The 16,740-nt window shown below is 38.5% G+C and overlaps 1 protein-coding gene across 6 annotated transcripts in view; it reads left to right on the top strand.

Annotated features, from left to right (window-relative positions):
- The window catches only part of macrod2 (mono-ADP ribosylhydrolase 2), a 274,895-nt gene that overhangs the window by 195,882 nt on the left and 62,273 nt on the right, over window positions 1-16,740 (top strand). For all 6 annotated transcript variants that reach the window (XM_037271888.1, XM_037271887.1, XM_037271891.1 and 3 more), the window contains one exon: window positions 5,232-5,305. In XM_037271888.1, the coding sequence (XP_037127783.1) occupies window positions 5,232-5,305 (74 nt within the window). The remainder of the gene's footprint in view (window positions 1-5,231; window positions 5,306-16,740) is intronic.

Genomic DNA, 16,740 nt, shown 5'->3' with positions numbered 1-16,740 from the left:
TTAACGACAAATCCAAGAGGTAAGCACAGCTGCAATGAGTTCCATTGGCTGCACAGATTAGCATTAGCCTCTAGTGTTAGCCTCTGAAAAAAGCGTACTTAATTAGACAAATGTATTTTGCAATAACACATAAAGAACAGATATCTGCACACTAATTGAAAGTGCAACTAGGTTACTTTGTGGGGCAGTGCTGACTCTGCAGTCATTCACTTTCACCCCCTCAAAACAGGCTAATTTCAACAAATGTGAAAAATAGTGTATAAAGTGTGTGTAATTATTGATCCAAGCGGTATTTTCAGACACGTTAACACAACTGAGACAGTTTTAAAATATGAACAAAAGTTGAAAATGTAATGTAGGTGTGCTTGTAATTTGTACTGTACATCTTGTCCACTCTGAATGTTTCTTAAAAGGAGTTGTTAATTTTAGCATGTAGGACAAAGCAGGGCATCACCTTAACATGGCTCGTGCCAAAAAATCTGATCTCTTTCTACCTACTTTTTTTTTCTGTCCGTCTCCCTCACATATACCTTAACATGCTTCCACCGCTTTTTGTCTCTTTCTCCTTCTGTGGCCTACAAAGTCGGTCATGGTCAGAGCCTTCTATGTGCCAGTGGTAGCGCTGAAAGCAGCTCAGGGCTATTTGACATCCACATATTGGTGTTTGGAGTTCTGCGGCACTTCTCTGTCCTCCACCCCCGGTCACCTCATCTGTCCTGAGGGCCCTAATAGTCACACAAAACGTCCCTTTCCTTTTCCACTTGACATCGTGCCGACTTAAGCTATGAAGCCTTCATCCATGCTAATCTTAATATTTTATTAATGTTTTTATTATAATGGAATCGTCCTGTGAAATCTACACCAAAGCGTGGGACTGAGTGGCTCCCCTCGGACAGTGAAAAAATGATCAACATGAGTTTCAATTAATGTGAACCACCCAATACTTTGATCTTCAGTTAATTTCAACACTCATTTAAGCTGCTTCTCTTTAATGTTCTCTGTTTTTTTTTGTTTTTTTTTTACTTTGCTTTCTGCAAGATTAGGTGCTTCCTTGTAGAAAATGAGTAGCATGTTAAGACCTTGGCCAACTCCAACTTTAGGGAGTGAGAAAGAGCCTGATAACACACTCTTCTTTAAGGCTGGAACTGTCAAAATATTATTTTGTTTGTTTTGTGTAGAATTCAACAAGAGCATACCAGTGAGACACACTCACTCAGATATTTTTTTCTACTCCTCAACGGGATATTTAAAAAGCAGGTTGCAGCATAACCCCTTCGCAGAATCGCAAAGGCGGTGTACTTACTGCAGTGTATCAATACCCGTAGCTATATAGTATGCATGTGATGCATGAGAATATTTCATTGGACAGGCTTGCATTTGTCTTAACAAACTTGCTCTCACTTTATTAGGTGGTGGAGCAGCACCTTGTCATTTCTTTTTACAAAAGACAAAACACAGCTCTATACATTTTCTGTGAAAGTTAAGTCAGTAGATACAGGAAGTGTAACACCAGTAGGAATTTTTGAATCGATTTGTTTTCTCCTGTGTTCCAGTTTGTCAAGTTTGTATCCTACTATGTTCTTTTCACATTATGAAGAGCACAAAATGTAAACTGCAAATGATATGGTTTAAGATTAATTATCACTGACAATTTTAACCTCCAGATTACACCAGTGTGTTATTATGATCCAATCTAATCTATTTTAAAATAATTAATAATGAATAAATGACGGCCTCAAAATGTTCAGTATTAACGCCAGACCTTAAATACCCATATTTTTCTAAGCTAAAAATATGTGGATTTTTAAATGGAGACACTCAGTAATCTTTCTAATTAATTTGATTGTGTTTTTAATTGTTGCCAACTGGTGTGAAAGTGCTTCATGAAAAGTTAAAGCTGTGCTAAATTGACACATTAGAAATACATATTTGTTATAAACACTTCTTCCATAATCTACTACATAATCTAATTTCATGTCACGGGTTGTACTATATTATGAAAATACTATACAAGCAAATTTTGCCTCAGTATCTCTTTAACAAAATGCATGTCCTAACCCCCCCCTCTATCTCACACACACACATACACACACACACACTCACACACGCACACGCACACACACCATCTCTTTGCTGTGCTTTGTGATGAAGTAGAGGAGCCTTCAGCAGAAATAACATTGTACCACCTGAGTCCTCATCAGCGCCACTAGACGACACATATCCCATCAGTGCGCCTCACGAAGACAAATCTCCCTGAGCCGGCCATATTCCCAACATAGAACAGAACCGATCCAAGCAGTGCAGAGAGGGTCCTAGAGGGCCCACCATCACTGCACCTGACGCCAGCTCTCCACCTCCTGACAGATTAGCTTTCACTGAAATCTCCACACTCCACAAAGAGTCAAAGGAGAAGCAGTAATATAAATCTTTTATAGTGATAGGAAATGAGTTTGTTGTGTTTGCACAATATTATAATGCTACGCTTGCACTACTGCCAACATCCCAGTTTTACCAAAATGTAGTGTGCCATGTGAAGTGATGTCCTAGCAAGTGGACTGTTTTCCTGTTTGTCAGTCACAGAACACATAAACAGAGAACAATTCATACTCACATTCACACCACTAGACAAGAAATAGAAATCATTAATAACCATTGAAGCATCTTTCAGGGTTGTTAGATGAAATCAGTGTATCCTCAAAGCCCATGCAGGTGTATGGGAGTAATGTGCAAACTCATGTTCCAAATGAGATAGAAACCTAAAATAACCTGTCAGTAAGGCAGTTGTGCTTACCACCAACCCTAAAGGCTGCCTGTCTATTTGATTATATCTTGCACCAAATTAGATGTAATTCCTATAACTTGTCAAATCGTAATTACTCCAACTGTGCTTGTCATTGAAATTTTCTGGAAGTGATCAGCCCCTTTGCAGCCTTACTAATGTATCAAAATTGTATCATGCAGGTGTGTGTGAAATATGTGAGCTATTTTACTGAAGGAACCCGGTACTTCATTTATTATATTATGCCTGATGTGTGCAACATAATTAACTAACCAATAAAAAGCCTTGAAGAAACGCATGCACTGAATTGATTCAATGTACCCAATACTGTTTGCCCATTGCTGGTGACCAGATGTTCTATTATGGTTGCGATACATTCAGCATATCTCATCCTAATTCACAATATTTTTCATAAGGCATCACATAGTGAGCACAAATGTGGACCTTACCACTCATTTATTCACTTTCCTTTCCTGTACTTATTTTTATGACACCCTTTCCCTAGACAGCTGCTTCTCCTTTTTTTCCACAGATTTATTTTGTCTTCCATCTGTTCACCAATACTGCATAACAAGTGTGGGTTGAAATGTCGGTAGAGAATTGTAATTTCACATGGAAAATATGAAATGGTTATCATTCTGCGACGTACATGCTAGGTAACCTACAAAATGACTTGGCATGCTGGATTTGTTTCTTAGCGCAGAGTTCCTGCAAGTTGCTAAGGACTGAACGTTCAGTGAACTAGCTGCAAACACGTAGCCTAATACAGCCTCCGAGCTGACATGTTGTCACTACTGGCTGGTATGCTACTCACATCCTGCTTGTAGATGAGCTCAGCAACATATTTTGCTCCTCTTGGTGTAACTCAGCGTTTCCCTGCGAGGCAGAGAGGGAAATAAAGAGAGGAAAACAAAAAGGAAGATAAACATCACTAGCCAGACAGTGGAGAGTTGTGTGAATTGTAGTTTCATTTTTGCTGTCGAGTGTCTAAACTTTACACAACAGTTATTGACTTTGACCTCTCGTACTCTTGAGTGTGAGATGACATCATTCAGGCAATGTTAGGACTGATTGCTTTCGCTTATCCGTTTTTCTTCACATGCACCTTAAAATGTCCTTGCAACACTTGTAAACCCGTTTCATAGGTCGTACAATGTTATATCAATGGCTGTGACCTAGGAAGAAAAAACAGATCTGAGAAAGTGACCCGAACAATAGCCAACCGGCTACAAATGTCGCATGGCCCTTGTACCGGTTGATTTGGGTTGAAATTGAGGTCTTGACCCATGTCATTACTGCAAGATAGTGCCCTCAGCAATCTCTGCTGCTTTATTCAGGGCTTATTATATAGAAGAGTGCCAATGCTGGTTGGTTGACCTTAACTCATTTTACACTGGATATAGTTTCGGCTATAGTTAGTTTTCTAAACGGTATGGTTCTGATTTATTCAAAGTACATACATTAAGAAATAATTAGCACATACTGTGTGATTTATTTGACATGAGATGAATTGTGATGGCTGTTCTTGGGTTTTTTGAAAGGGAGCATGTAAGAAAAGTGCAGGCAAATGAGAAGGTGCTGGAAGATCTTTTTCACTCCTGTAAGATATTTTTGAAATGCCATGAGCAATAATTATGGGAACATATCGTCTATTCAGCAATGCACATTTTGAAGCTTCTGAATCTGAATGATATAAGACCATTCACAAAAGCAGTCAAGCTGTTTTGATCTGTGACAAAACTCTGCACCATCTTTGTTTTTCCTTGAATCGGAATATAATGTTACCCAGGCTGGAAAGATCTGGTTTCTATCCGCTCGGGGCGAGTAAATTCAAACAAAACATGGATTATATGTGGTTGCTGGCTCCCTCAAAATTAGGGGACCGATTGATTTCTTTTGTGTTCCACTCACTTTCAGTTCTGGTACTTGGAACTTCATTTTGTGCGAACAATGCTCCCACAAAATGTCCATGGTCAAAACAGCACTATTTGAAGCACAGAAACCTCTTTTAACTAAAGTGGTGTCCATCATTTTTACATTTTGCAGTGCATGCAGCCTGTTAAAGTAACACACTGGAGCACTCACATTTGGGGATCTTTGTAAAAGAATACAATCTTAATAGATTGTGTGGTGTTGTGAAGTTCCTCTAAAGGAAAAACAATTGCTGTCATATCATTATTTTGTTGTCGCACTAAGCTTATCACGGATTGACATGCAGCGTTGAACAACGGGCAACAATTTATACAATCACAATCAAATGCTTTAGTCATAACGGTATGTGGCCTTGAGGCGAGAAAATTGGAAAACAGAACCGTCACGAAGTCAATGCAATGGAGTAGAATGCAAAATGGAAAAAAGCACATTGTATATTCTAGTAGATTTTATTGACCCTTATAGTACATGTAAATATCTTGTATATACTGCTATTGACATTGTTTCCTTCCTTCCGTAGGGTTTCCCAATGAGCCTGCAAGTGACATTGCCCTGAACACAGTTAAAAGTTGGATCGAAGAGAATCCTAATACAGTAAGACATATTTTTGTATCCTCCACCACTTCCAAATGAGCATGATTAGACCACCTCAGTGACACAAAACACTCATTTCCACGCATCCTTGTATTTGATGACATGTCTTCTATCTGCATCGCTTGATCAACCAGCATTTTTTAGATCTGCATTCCTCATCAAATTAAAAGCCAGTGTGAGACTAATCAGACCTTAAATGGTCTGTTGACTCTTTAATTGGTCTTGGCTGAGGGAGTATGAGCAAACTCAATAGTATAAACACAACCGAGGAAATCTATGATGAGTTTTTGTGTTATGAATTACTGAGGTCTTAAATGGCCTGGACATGAATAAGCCTTTCATGCTTATTAAATAAATTGTACATCATCCTCATCATCGGTTTAAAGTCCGCTTTCCAGGCGCCGCTGGGTTGGACTGGGTTCTCGATATGGCTTTCTTCCACCGGGAACGGTCCATGGCCATCTCGTGGTTGGTAAACATTATCTCAAGTGAAAAGCTTGTGAAATTGAATGAATCAAGTAACTAAATGATCCTTTTTAATTCCGGGAAATGTCAGTCATCAGTAACTTTAAATAGTTCATTTTGTATCCATACAATACAACATATCATTGAAGCAAGGAGCAGTTTCATCTCACACTTCTGAGGTTGGCTGTTCATGTTTCATATTTGCACGCTCTCTCCAGGTTAGAATGAGTTTCCTCATGGTACTCAATCAGCATAAGTAGCATAGAAAAATGAAGAATTCATAGGATATGGTTTAGATTAGTTTTCTGGTCAAATTCTTTAGCTTTATTTTTATTTGTCCCTAAATGGTTAAGAACTGGTTGTCAGAGGGGCATTAAATATGACATCAAACATTTACCCGTGAGCAATTTACATCATCCAGGGTCATATTTGAGCACTGTAACATTCTTCCATCTGTCACTGCCGGTGTCCATTTTATACGCACTGCTCGATGCGCTCCAGCATCTCTCATCTATTGTTACAAATACTGTGAAGAATCACTCAAATATTACTCACTGCTGGATTAGTCTGCAACTGAGGTGTGGCAAGATCTTCTGATGATTGCGCTAAGGTGCTTCTGGGAAAAACATTCACATGCTGTTGTAAGTTTTTCACAAAGCATAGTGGTGAGTGTAAAGAGCAGGCTTTACGTAAGCTGACTGTGGACTTTAAGTTGGCCATACTGTAGGTGAGAATGTGTATGGAAGACTGTCTATATGTGCCCAGCAGTTTAATAAGGACCAACCCAAAGTGTACCCTACCTCATACCTAAAATCAGCTTGGATAAGGCCCAGCTCTGTCTGGCACTTCCATAAGCATTTACATATTAATAAACGATTTGTACATTGTGACTCTAAAGAGTACCGTATTTTCCGCACTATAAGGCGCACCTAAAAACCTCCAATTTTCTCAAAGGCCGACAATGCGCCTTATAATCCGGTGCGCCTTATAAATGGACCGATATTGAGCCACTACAGCAGGCGTGTACAAATATATGGATTTATATATGGACAAAGTTTTAAAATGGGCCATTCATTGAAGGTGCGCCTTATAATCCGGTGCGCCTTATATATGGACAAAGTTTTAAAATGGGCCATTCATTGAAGGTGCGCCTTATAATCTGGTGCGCTTTATAGTGCGGAAAATACGGTATTTACATTTTGGTTCACAAGAAATATGCGCCTGTATGTTGCTATTCAGAAAGGCGAATGCATCATTGCGGATTGTCTCCATTTAGTTATAGAAAATGTTTCTTTTATCAGGCACATTAACAAATTAAGCACGGAGATGTAATCCAGGAGTCCAAACTAAAACATTGCTCATGGGTATGATGTATGCAGAAGTGCAATAGGCCAGGAGAAAGAATAGGTATTATCCATGAATGGAGCAGTAGAACTTAACCTGCTTGTTCATCTGCAGTTCAGTAAACTCTATGCTGAAGGGCTAATATCATCATTGTTCTCAGAAACAATTCATTTCATGCCGACAATAAGGCTTCTACTTGGGGGGTGAAATGCTGTGCTATTGTGGCTTAAAATCTGCACAATAGGCTGGCAGAGGATCTGACACACTTGGGTGGCACAGTCCGCTCAATTCTCTAGTCTGCACACTGCGCTTGTGCATCTCGCGTCTATTTTGTGAGCTATTTGTATAATATTAGCACGACAGCATGCAAACACAACGTATTTGAAGTCCAAGGAGGCAGTTACATAAAGACTTTGTTGTCCTGCAGTGTCGTTGCTTCGACAAGACTGGAATTGAAAAAGTAGAGAAGACTGTGATTGATTAGCCTTGGGTTTATCTCCTCTGCCAGCATTCTAACACAGATGCACTCACCAAAGTGCAGCAATGTCACAAACAGGCTTCCATTGTGGAAGAATAAATAGCATCTGTGTAGAGAGACCCTTTAATCTAGAGAGACCTGAGTGCAGTAGTGATTCTTCAGATCACAATAGTTGAAAGAATGAAGGCGCTCAATCTCTGCTATGGCACATAGAATAGAATTTGTGGGTGGGATGGGGGTACGGTTCTCAAGTAAAATGCAGTGATTGACAACCCACGACTCATCTGGCCTTAGGTATTTCTTGTTTTCCCGTCTAATTACCTTTAATTTGCTGATGAAAAATGGGATCTGACACGTTATTTTGCAACCTGCGCTCTGGTGTCCAATTTCTTTAATGAAACACCTCAACATGCCCACAGCTGCCATCACTGACTAAAAGCTTGATGAAGACTTAATAAGCTCTGCTACCCTATTCCACTTATCGCGAAATTGTAAACACTTAAGTTGAACAATTTTCTCTCTGAATAAGGACTCTGTTGTTGGTAAATGCACCCACAAGATGTGCTCGGCTTTCCTGTGTGTATCCAAATGATCCGTTTATATTTGAACCATTTGTCTCTTCAAACACCAGATATGCAGTGAATCTAATCTTAAACCTATGCCGGGGCTTTAAAAATGATTTGTGACATATGCCAAGTGAATAAATACAATATTATTTGTGAAAGAATATTAGTTTAGGATGTTGTCTGTGTTTCGACAAGATGGAGCCAGCTATATCGAATTGAGGTTTTTATTGTGAGTTGAGGCAGATGGATGGTTTCTTATATTAGACTATATTGTGAGCTTTGCCTTAAAAAAAAATAAAAATAAAAAAAATAAAAAGTTTATCGCGTTTCAGCTTCACCTTAGCGATGCTAAAATGGCAACCCGTGTGTGCTCCAAACACCTGTTGGTAAAATAATTGAAATGTTGCCTCAAATATTAATATGCCATTTGTATGCTTTTAAACATGCCTCAACGCCTAAAGTACAGTATGCAAATTATTGCAGCCTAATAAAATAGCTGTATAAAAATATATATATTTTAATTATCTTAATTATATTCTTAAATGAAAAAATGGCAAAACCACTGTGCTTTAAGTGGAGACGCAACACCTTTTCAATCCTGAAAACTAAACCCACGATTTTTGTTTTGATTATTTTTTTTTAATACAGATCTGTGATTCCATTAAATTATGCATGTTGAACTGCACCCACTTGAGTCAGTCTAAGAAATTCAAAGCATTAAGTAGCAGATCAAAAATGGCAAGAACTCATCTTTGTGTCTGTAACTATTACATAAAATTGATAGAAAACGCTTGCATCTCTGCATTAGTGTGGATGCCATAAAAACAGCAATAGTGTAAATTAAGTATCCGCTTAGGGTTGAATAACAGTCCACATGCTCCTAGTTTGAACCAAACTGAAACTTAATTTGTCACTGTGAACTAATGAGGTTTTGATAGCAACCAATTTTGCATGAAATAAAGTAAAAAGGTACATACAAAACGGCCACTATGTTTTAAAAATGTTCCTACTTCAGGTTGTCTGAGGATCAAAAAGGTTAGTGTGATTATAAAATGTTCTTTACAGCCAGCAGCTAAAACCTGGTCTGGCCATTCATGATGAGTTCAGTTCAAGGTGAACATTTACTGTGTACTCTTAAGTACTGCTCACAAAATGTGTACAACGTGTGAGTTTGTCGCTGTTTTTTAATTCATAAAAACAAGATTGATCCTAACCCTGCCAAGTCACACAACTAAAAACAGTGGACTCGTACTTGGTATGTGTTCTGAAAACATACAACTGAATTTAGGAACACATAAAATGTATTAGGAAAAAGCTGTTCAAATGTTGAAATTCTATTCATTTACTATCATTTACCTTGGATCTGATTCAAGAATTACATTTTGACTCTTCTTGAACAATATGATTCGGTTTCCATTGAACGAGCCAAAATTAAAATTTAGAAACTTGTTGTATTCTACTGTATTTCCCATTGTAGTCAACAATAATGTATAAAAAAAAATAGAATAGAACAAGCAGAGAAATCCCCAACATTCATATTGGATTGGTTTCAAGGTTAGATGTGCACATAGACCCAGCACGTCACTTATATTTAAATATATTGTTTTAGTTATAATGAATATCTTTAAGTCAAACATTACATTCAATGTGTCAGTAATTATTAGTGAAAGTTACACTTTCCATGTATTAAAGTAAGGAAGATGGTTAGGATCTATATTTCCTCCTGATGCCACTGCCGTCCGTCTCTTGTATCTCGAGAAGTATGTCCCAAAGGATGTCATCAGTGGGTGCCACATATCCCCACGCGTGCCTCAAGGATGCTGTTGCGTCCCACTGATGGTTTGTTCAACTGGCATGACATTCAAAGCCAGCGCGGCTCTTTTGAAGTGAGCGTCTACCCCCTTTGAATTCTCTGCTGTGACTGGGAGCGTGAGGCACATGTGGTCTGATCAGCAACTGCGAGCGGGGTTGAACATTTGGCAACCGGATATGATACAGAGTTTGAAATAAACACATCTCTGGTAAGAGAGGTTATGTATAGTCTGACTTTTTTCTTATCCTAATTTTGTCTGCCAATTAATATTCCCCTACACCCAAAGTACGTTATGTAGTAGTGTGATATATTGAGAACTGGCCGAAGGCTGCAGCGTGGAAGTTTTATGGCTTTTATGATCTGAGGGTTTTATGATCTGCCTCATTCTGAATAACATGATGTGTGCTTTGTGATTCCCCTGACCTCCACTGTGTGCACTTCAAAATGAAACTAGCATTGGTTTTTGGATAGATTGAAGGCGATATGGATTCAATTACCAAATGGGGGCTGTTGAAAGTTATTTCTTGAATTTAACTTTGTAGCACTTCATGCTATCTGTAGATGAAAAGTGGCTGTGTTTAAATGTGTGTTCTGTAGAAGATAAAAAAGAAGAAAGTTTATCACAAACAGAAAATGTAACCGTATTTTCAACATTCATCTGGAAGATATTTGATTGCACCCTTGAGTGAAAGTTCCTTTTGTGGGTATTAAAGCTTTTATCTCTCCATCATGTCCAAAGACCAACATGTTGCTTTTTTAATAACAGAATTACTGTGTGTTCCTATGAAACAAGAATTGTAACAGGGAATCATCCCGCAGCCTGTGCTTTTATAGTCTTCAATTCCATCTATTATTATTTGCCAGGCAGCAAGATAAAGCCGGAACTTTCCGTGTTATTTTGCACTGTTCTTTGTGATAAACAGATTCCACTGAGAAGCCTTTTCAAAGGATTCGTTTATCTGATTGCAGTATGTGAAATTGCTATAAATTCATCATGGACAGGCTAACCTTTCACGGATTTTTGTTGATTGAAATCGAAGGGCTTCATTTTAAGACATTTAGTGTTTTGTTTGCTGACCATCACCCTGAACCAAGCAACTTATTTATATTGGAGAATGCAAAAACTCCTAGAGCTACATTGACCAACACTCCTGTATAGACTTACTTTGTTTTTAGTATGGCCAGCATGACTATTACTTTGTCATTTACACTAGAGTGGAACATCTAACTTGGAGCACATTGCTTTGTGAGATCCAACGTAATCCACACCCCTTGTATCCTCAGTTTCTCTGCAGAGGCTGACCCATGATGTTGGTATGATACGTGTGACATGCTGAAGGCATACAAGATTTTTGTCTAACTATAGAGTCATGGTTTCGTCAATGTATGTCAAATTCTGAATTGGATCACTGAACGTGCCCTTCAGCTTTGGGGGCTCCACTTTATTCAGTTGATGCTGAAAAAGAGCACTGTAAAAAGCAATTAAGATAAGTTTGAAGTTCATTGCACACACAAGATGAGCTGAGGTATTGTCACGCATGACAGCAGTTAGGAAGGTATGAATCCTGAAATCATCCTTAAATTCAGAATTGTACTATCTTAGGGACGTTTGACTTTAAATCATTAATCTCTTATCTTTTCCAAATGCTTGTGACTTGCTATCTGAAGCATCTATTTCAATGTATAAAGTATTATTATTATTATTATTATTTCTATTACTATTATTATTACTATTATTATTATTATTATTACACAACAGTTTTGTATTATCTGGAGATCACCTGGGGATTTTTACATGTCGAAATATTTTATACAGTGCATATAGCTAGTGAAAGTACTCAAATTTTCAAAGAGAATTGTGTTCCATTTTCAAACTTCTAATTATATTTTCGATGGAATCAGTCTTGTCAGATATGACAAACTAGCTGTAAAGTTGTTTGTCATAACTGGAATTGCTGTGGACATTGTCGAAGATTGCATCGCCACTCAAAATGAAGCGAACCATTATGTATTGGGCTGTGTATGATTTTCACATATGAATCATAGCAAGACTTGGTATTTGATTTAGGAAATGTAAAATTCCTTTGATATATAGTTGTATATAGTTGTGGTCTCCCTATTCTAGCTGCTACCGTACACAACAGAGTCTGCCGATACAAGACTTATCCACTACACCCTAATACCCAGATATGATGGCCTCTAAGTGCAGCTCCACCTCCACACTTACTGTGCTGGAAAAAGCTATCTTAATGACATGCTAATTGATTTAGTGTAGCGTAGATAACAGTGGGCTGGCACACCGTGATAAAGCGAGAGCGGGTCGACCCATTGGTTCAGAAGAGGACAGGAGACTGATCAAACTCCAACCAGCTCCTCCACTCTCTTTGAACACAATTTTACACTACTGCACCCCGTGTTGATGCATGGAGACCTTGAATGTGGAGCAGTGTGTTGGCATGTGTGTGTATAACTGTACTCCTTTGAAAATACAGTAAAGGCAGGAGGATATTTTAAGGCAGTACTGTCCTCAGTCATTTCTTAATATTTAACGATTGCCCTTCACAAAGCACTAATTCGCGCTTGTTGCGCTTATTGGGTAGAATGTGCAGTTGTATCACTGATTAACACTCACAACTGCAGACGTGCACATTTGACTATGACATTTGCAATAGTCAGCTTCATCTAAGCTATTGTCTGGTGTTGATGAACACCAATAAATAAATGAACCTAACGCTACACACCAAACTTTGCCTAATGGAAACAGAGTTTTTATTTACTCTGGATAGCCAATTTGTATTGTGTTTCAACTCAAAAAATCTGCCTAATAATTCTACTAACCAATCATTGCGACTGCAATAATAAAACTATATTGTTAAAGTATCGATTTCAGAAACGTACAGAGAAGTTGTGGCGGAGTGGCTTACCACTTGAGCGCTCGCCATTAATTACGTCGGTCTAGCTACAGCCTGCAGAAACAGATAGTAAATGAAAACCATTATGACCACTCTAACATCCTGTCACTCACTTTAGCTGATACTAAGCTATAATGTCTGAGACGTTCAAGTAACCTTGGTTTGTAAATGGTGCAAGTTTAATTCAGACTCATGTATTCTCTCTTCAGCTTCTTGAACTGCAGTTCAAATGTGGTTTTTGTATAAAAGGTTCAATGGCATCATCTTGCAGGTTGCTCATGCAATATCGCATTTTATTATCAAGCATCGTAGAGTGAACTATTCAAGATATGTCAACATTTTCATGTTATTGAAATGATCATGAATCTGATAAAAGTTCATCATTGTGACCCATATGCCTGGCATGTAGTATGTTGGCCTATTGAGTTTGTATTTCCACTTTGTATTCCCACTTTCTGGTCACCATGATGGGCACCCATAAACTTGGAGGAAGCAGGGAAAAGATTGTTTGTCAATGCACACCCTTTATTTTGTTTTTGTTCTTTTTTACATACAGTGAAAAATGGTGAAGGATCCAATATATTGTGGAGCTTTTGCTGTTTTGTGTAGTGGACAGCTTGCAATTAGAGAATTGCCAAGGGATGTTACAGTGACAGCTAAGTTTAGGTGAAAGATTATTGGTTCTTCAGAACAAAATAGAACATCCACACAAAAGTGTTTGAGAATGACTCAATTTAATATTTTAAAGTGCCTATCAGAGTTCTGACCTCAATTTACAAATATTCCAGAGTGCTAATAATGATGACCAGGACTCTAGATGCAAACCATCAATTGTGTGCACCCCCATTTCACAGACAACTTGGCTCATCATGTTGTGGCTCATTACTCTGTCCACTATTTTTCTCTATGGAGAACACACAAGCAAGAGAAAGGTACCAATGTCGGAGGCTTTCGCCTTCCCTCTGGGGGAGGAGACAAGACCACCCTGGTGATTACCTACGCTGTTGTTTTGTGATTGCAGTCTCTGGCATGTTATTAGGGGGAATGGGTCATACCTCACACCATCTCAAAGGGGAATCAAATCAACCTCAAAGCCTTGCTTCAGGCATTGGTGCATTTGATAGTCAATGTTTTATTTCAAAGCATACATTACTTGATCAAAGCACATTTTTGCCAAAGGTTGTATTCCTGAACAAAGTGTGCCCCGTTTGGAGTGGTTGATAAAAGGCTTTATGTTTGTGCAGTCGCATATGTTAGGTCAACTGTCAACATTTTTTATTACTCGTTTGTAATCCAAATGTTTTTCGTGACGATAAAGTTTGTGTTGGTAATGAAAGTTTTTGTGGATACATTTTGGTATCATTGTCAATTGACAATTGAAGATTATCCAGCTGTATAAGATTTAGTTGTCTCGGACCATGAGGACAGCTTGACCCTGACCCTATGGGAGTACTGGTTTAGAACATGTTAGAGGTTGACCATCGTCCTTGGGTTTGACTTTACACTATGCTTGAGTGTTATTAGTAGAATACTTTAACCGGTACTATGCTTTTAGGCAAATTACCCCTTAATGTAACCTGTCCAAAAGTTTAGTTTAATCCCTGTAACAGTAACTATAGTGAAGGTGAGGATCCTGAAGCCATGGGCAGGTTTGACAAAGCTTGGAGACAAACAACTGCGCTTATGCCAAATTAGTATGCAAATACTAAATAATTACGCAAAGAGGCTTACTTTTGTGATGTTTGGAACGGCTGCGTATGTTAACTACATGACCCCGGCTTGAACTTTCATCCGAGCTGTCTCCACATTGCTTGGTGCAAACATTCTTGTATTTTTTTCTGCTCTCTGCTGTATCCCCAGGCTGCCTCATCAAATCAAAGGAGGGCAGCATTAATTGGTTGGCCCTGGCAAGGCAGCAGGTGGCCTTGGGCAGGTGACAACCTTCCTCCTTTACCTTTTTCCCTCTCACCTTCTGCCAAAGAACCACCGGCGTAGTATATGGCGCGGGCCTCTCTCTCCATAGTCATCTCAGTAAAATGCTCCTTAAAGAAATATTTTTCTTCTCATCTGAAACAGTCACACACAATTCCATATTGCAAGAAATGGAGTTGGGGCTGGCCATTTCCCCCAAACTTATTCCAGACAATAGTGACACTCCTGTTACTAGAAGTGCCAGTCTCCATACGCCAACGTAAACATCTTGGAAAGGCAGCGTTTTGCCTGACTGGTGCCTGATACATTCATCAAACTGGTGCCAAGCCAATATCACACTGTCACAAGAGAGTATGTGCCATTCTATCACCATGAGGGGCTGACAAAACAAGTCCCATTCCATTATACTCTCTAAGGCCAATGTCTTATATTGCCTCGCTGCTCCTCAGTCATGTTTATTTCTATTTCTTGCTCAAGTGGACCCAGGTTCACGGACACCGCCACCTCTACCTCCCTTTGGGCTTCCTTTTTTGTTATCCTAGTTGCATTTGAGCCTTACTTTTCTGGTAATGGATGGAAGAGTGGCGATATACCTAGAGATCCTGAAATATTGCATTCTAGTGTGTTTCGGTTTAAAATCCAGTGTTGAACTAATTCACTGGTTTTCTGTGTAAATGACTGTGCTGTGTTTAAATTCATCTTTCTGCCTAACTTGTTAAAGAAAAGAGTTGATGCTCCCAAGCTTTTTCTTTTCTCACTCTGGAGTCCCGATTTGTCATTCAAGGGAAACCGTTAAAAAGCTCTGGTCCTGTAGAGAGGTCCCCAGTACACTTGTGTTCTCTTTGCCTGAAGCACTGAATTACTATTTATGTGCACAACTTTGGCAGCACACCAGACTTTGCCCCGGTTCAACCAGCATAGCTAAAGCAGTGTTGCTTTTGTTCATTTGGTCTGTGTTTTCCCAACTTCCTCGTGGCAGCTAGTGTGTACTGCAAAGGCTGTAGGACTGAAGTTTCAAGTAACAAGATGCAATTCAAGTGTATTCCTTACACAAACCGACATGGTGTAAGTGTAATCAAAACAAATTGATTACTTTTTTCAATCCACAAAAATATTTTGAGTTTTGAAATAAAGTTGGACCCGAATAACAGGATTAATGCCAAGATTAACCTGATTAATGGCATTCAAATACAAATGTGGAAGCTATAAAACCTTTGATAGATTTCTAATGAGTTGTAAATTTTTACAATGTTGATTTAATTTCTACTTTTTAAGCGCTTTCTCTTTATTCAAGCCAAAATAAATAAAACATAAGATAATTCAGAAATGGCTATAGTGAATTTAATAATTGCAATATTTTAAATTCATATCTGGCTGCTCTGGAATGTTTTGTCATCTTGTGGTAAAAAGAAAAACCCTGAAACAAGTAGACCAAATCCCCTCAGTTGTAATAAAGTGAATAAATAGCTAATTAGTTCTTCGATGTGAAAATTGGCAAGTCTTTGAAGAAAAGAACCATTTTGGGGAAGTGTGCATACTTTTGAGGTACTACAGAGACTCTCTTACGTTTGAGCATTGTGGGACTCCTTTGAATTATATAACAAGTGTAAATATATTACCTTTCAAGTGTCCTGGATGTGGGATTTGGGGGGTTCTGCTTGCAAGAAAATATATTACTATTATTATTATTATTGCTATAGCTGGATCACAAAGTCATAACAACTTCATAGTCAAACCACATTAAATACATCTCATTCAAGTACAGTCCGCTCCAAAAGTATTGGAACGGGATGGTCAGTTTCTATTGCTATTGTTGTGTACTGAAGACATTTGGGTTTTACATCAAGATATGAGTATGAGAAAAGTTCTATAGTTGAGTGTTTATTTCATGATGTTCGCATCTAGATGAGTAAATAACATTAAAT

The sequence above is a fragment of the Syngnathus acus genome, chromosome 15, assembly GCF_901709675.1.
Source record: "Syngnathus acus chromosome 15, fSynAcu1.2, whole genome shotgun sequence".
Lineage (NCBI taxonomy): Eukaryota > Metazoa > Chordata > Actinopteri > Syngnathiformes > Syngnathidae > Syngnathus > Syngnathus acus.
This window is presented reverse-complemented; position numbering and strand designations above follow the sequence as displayed.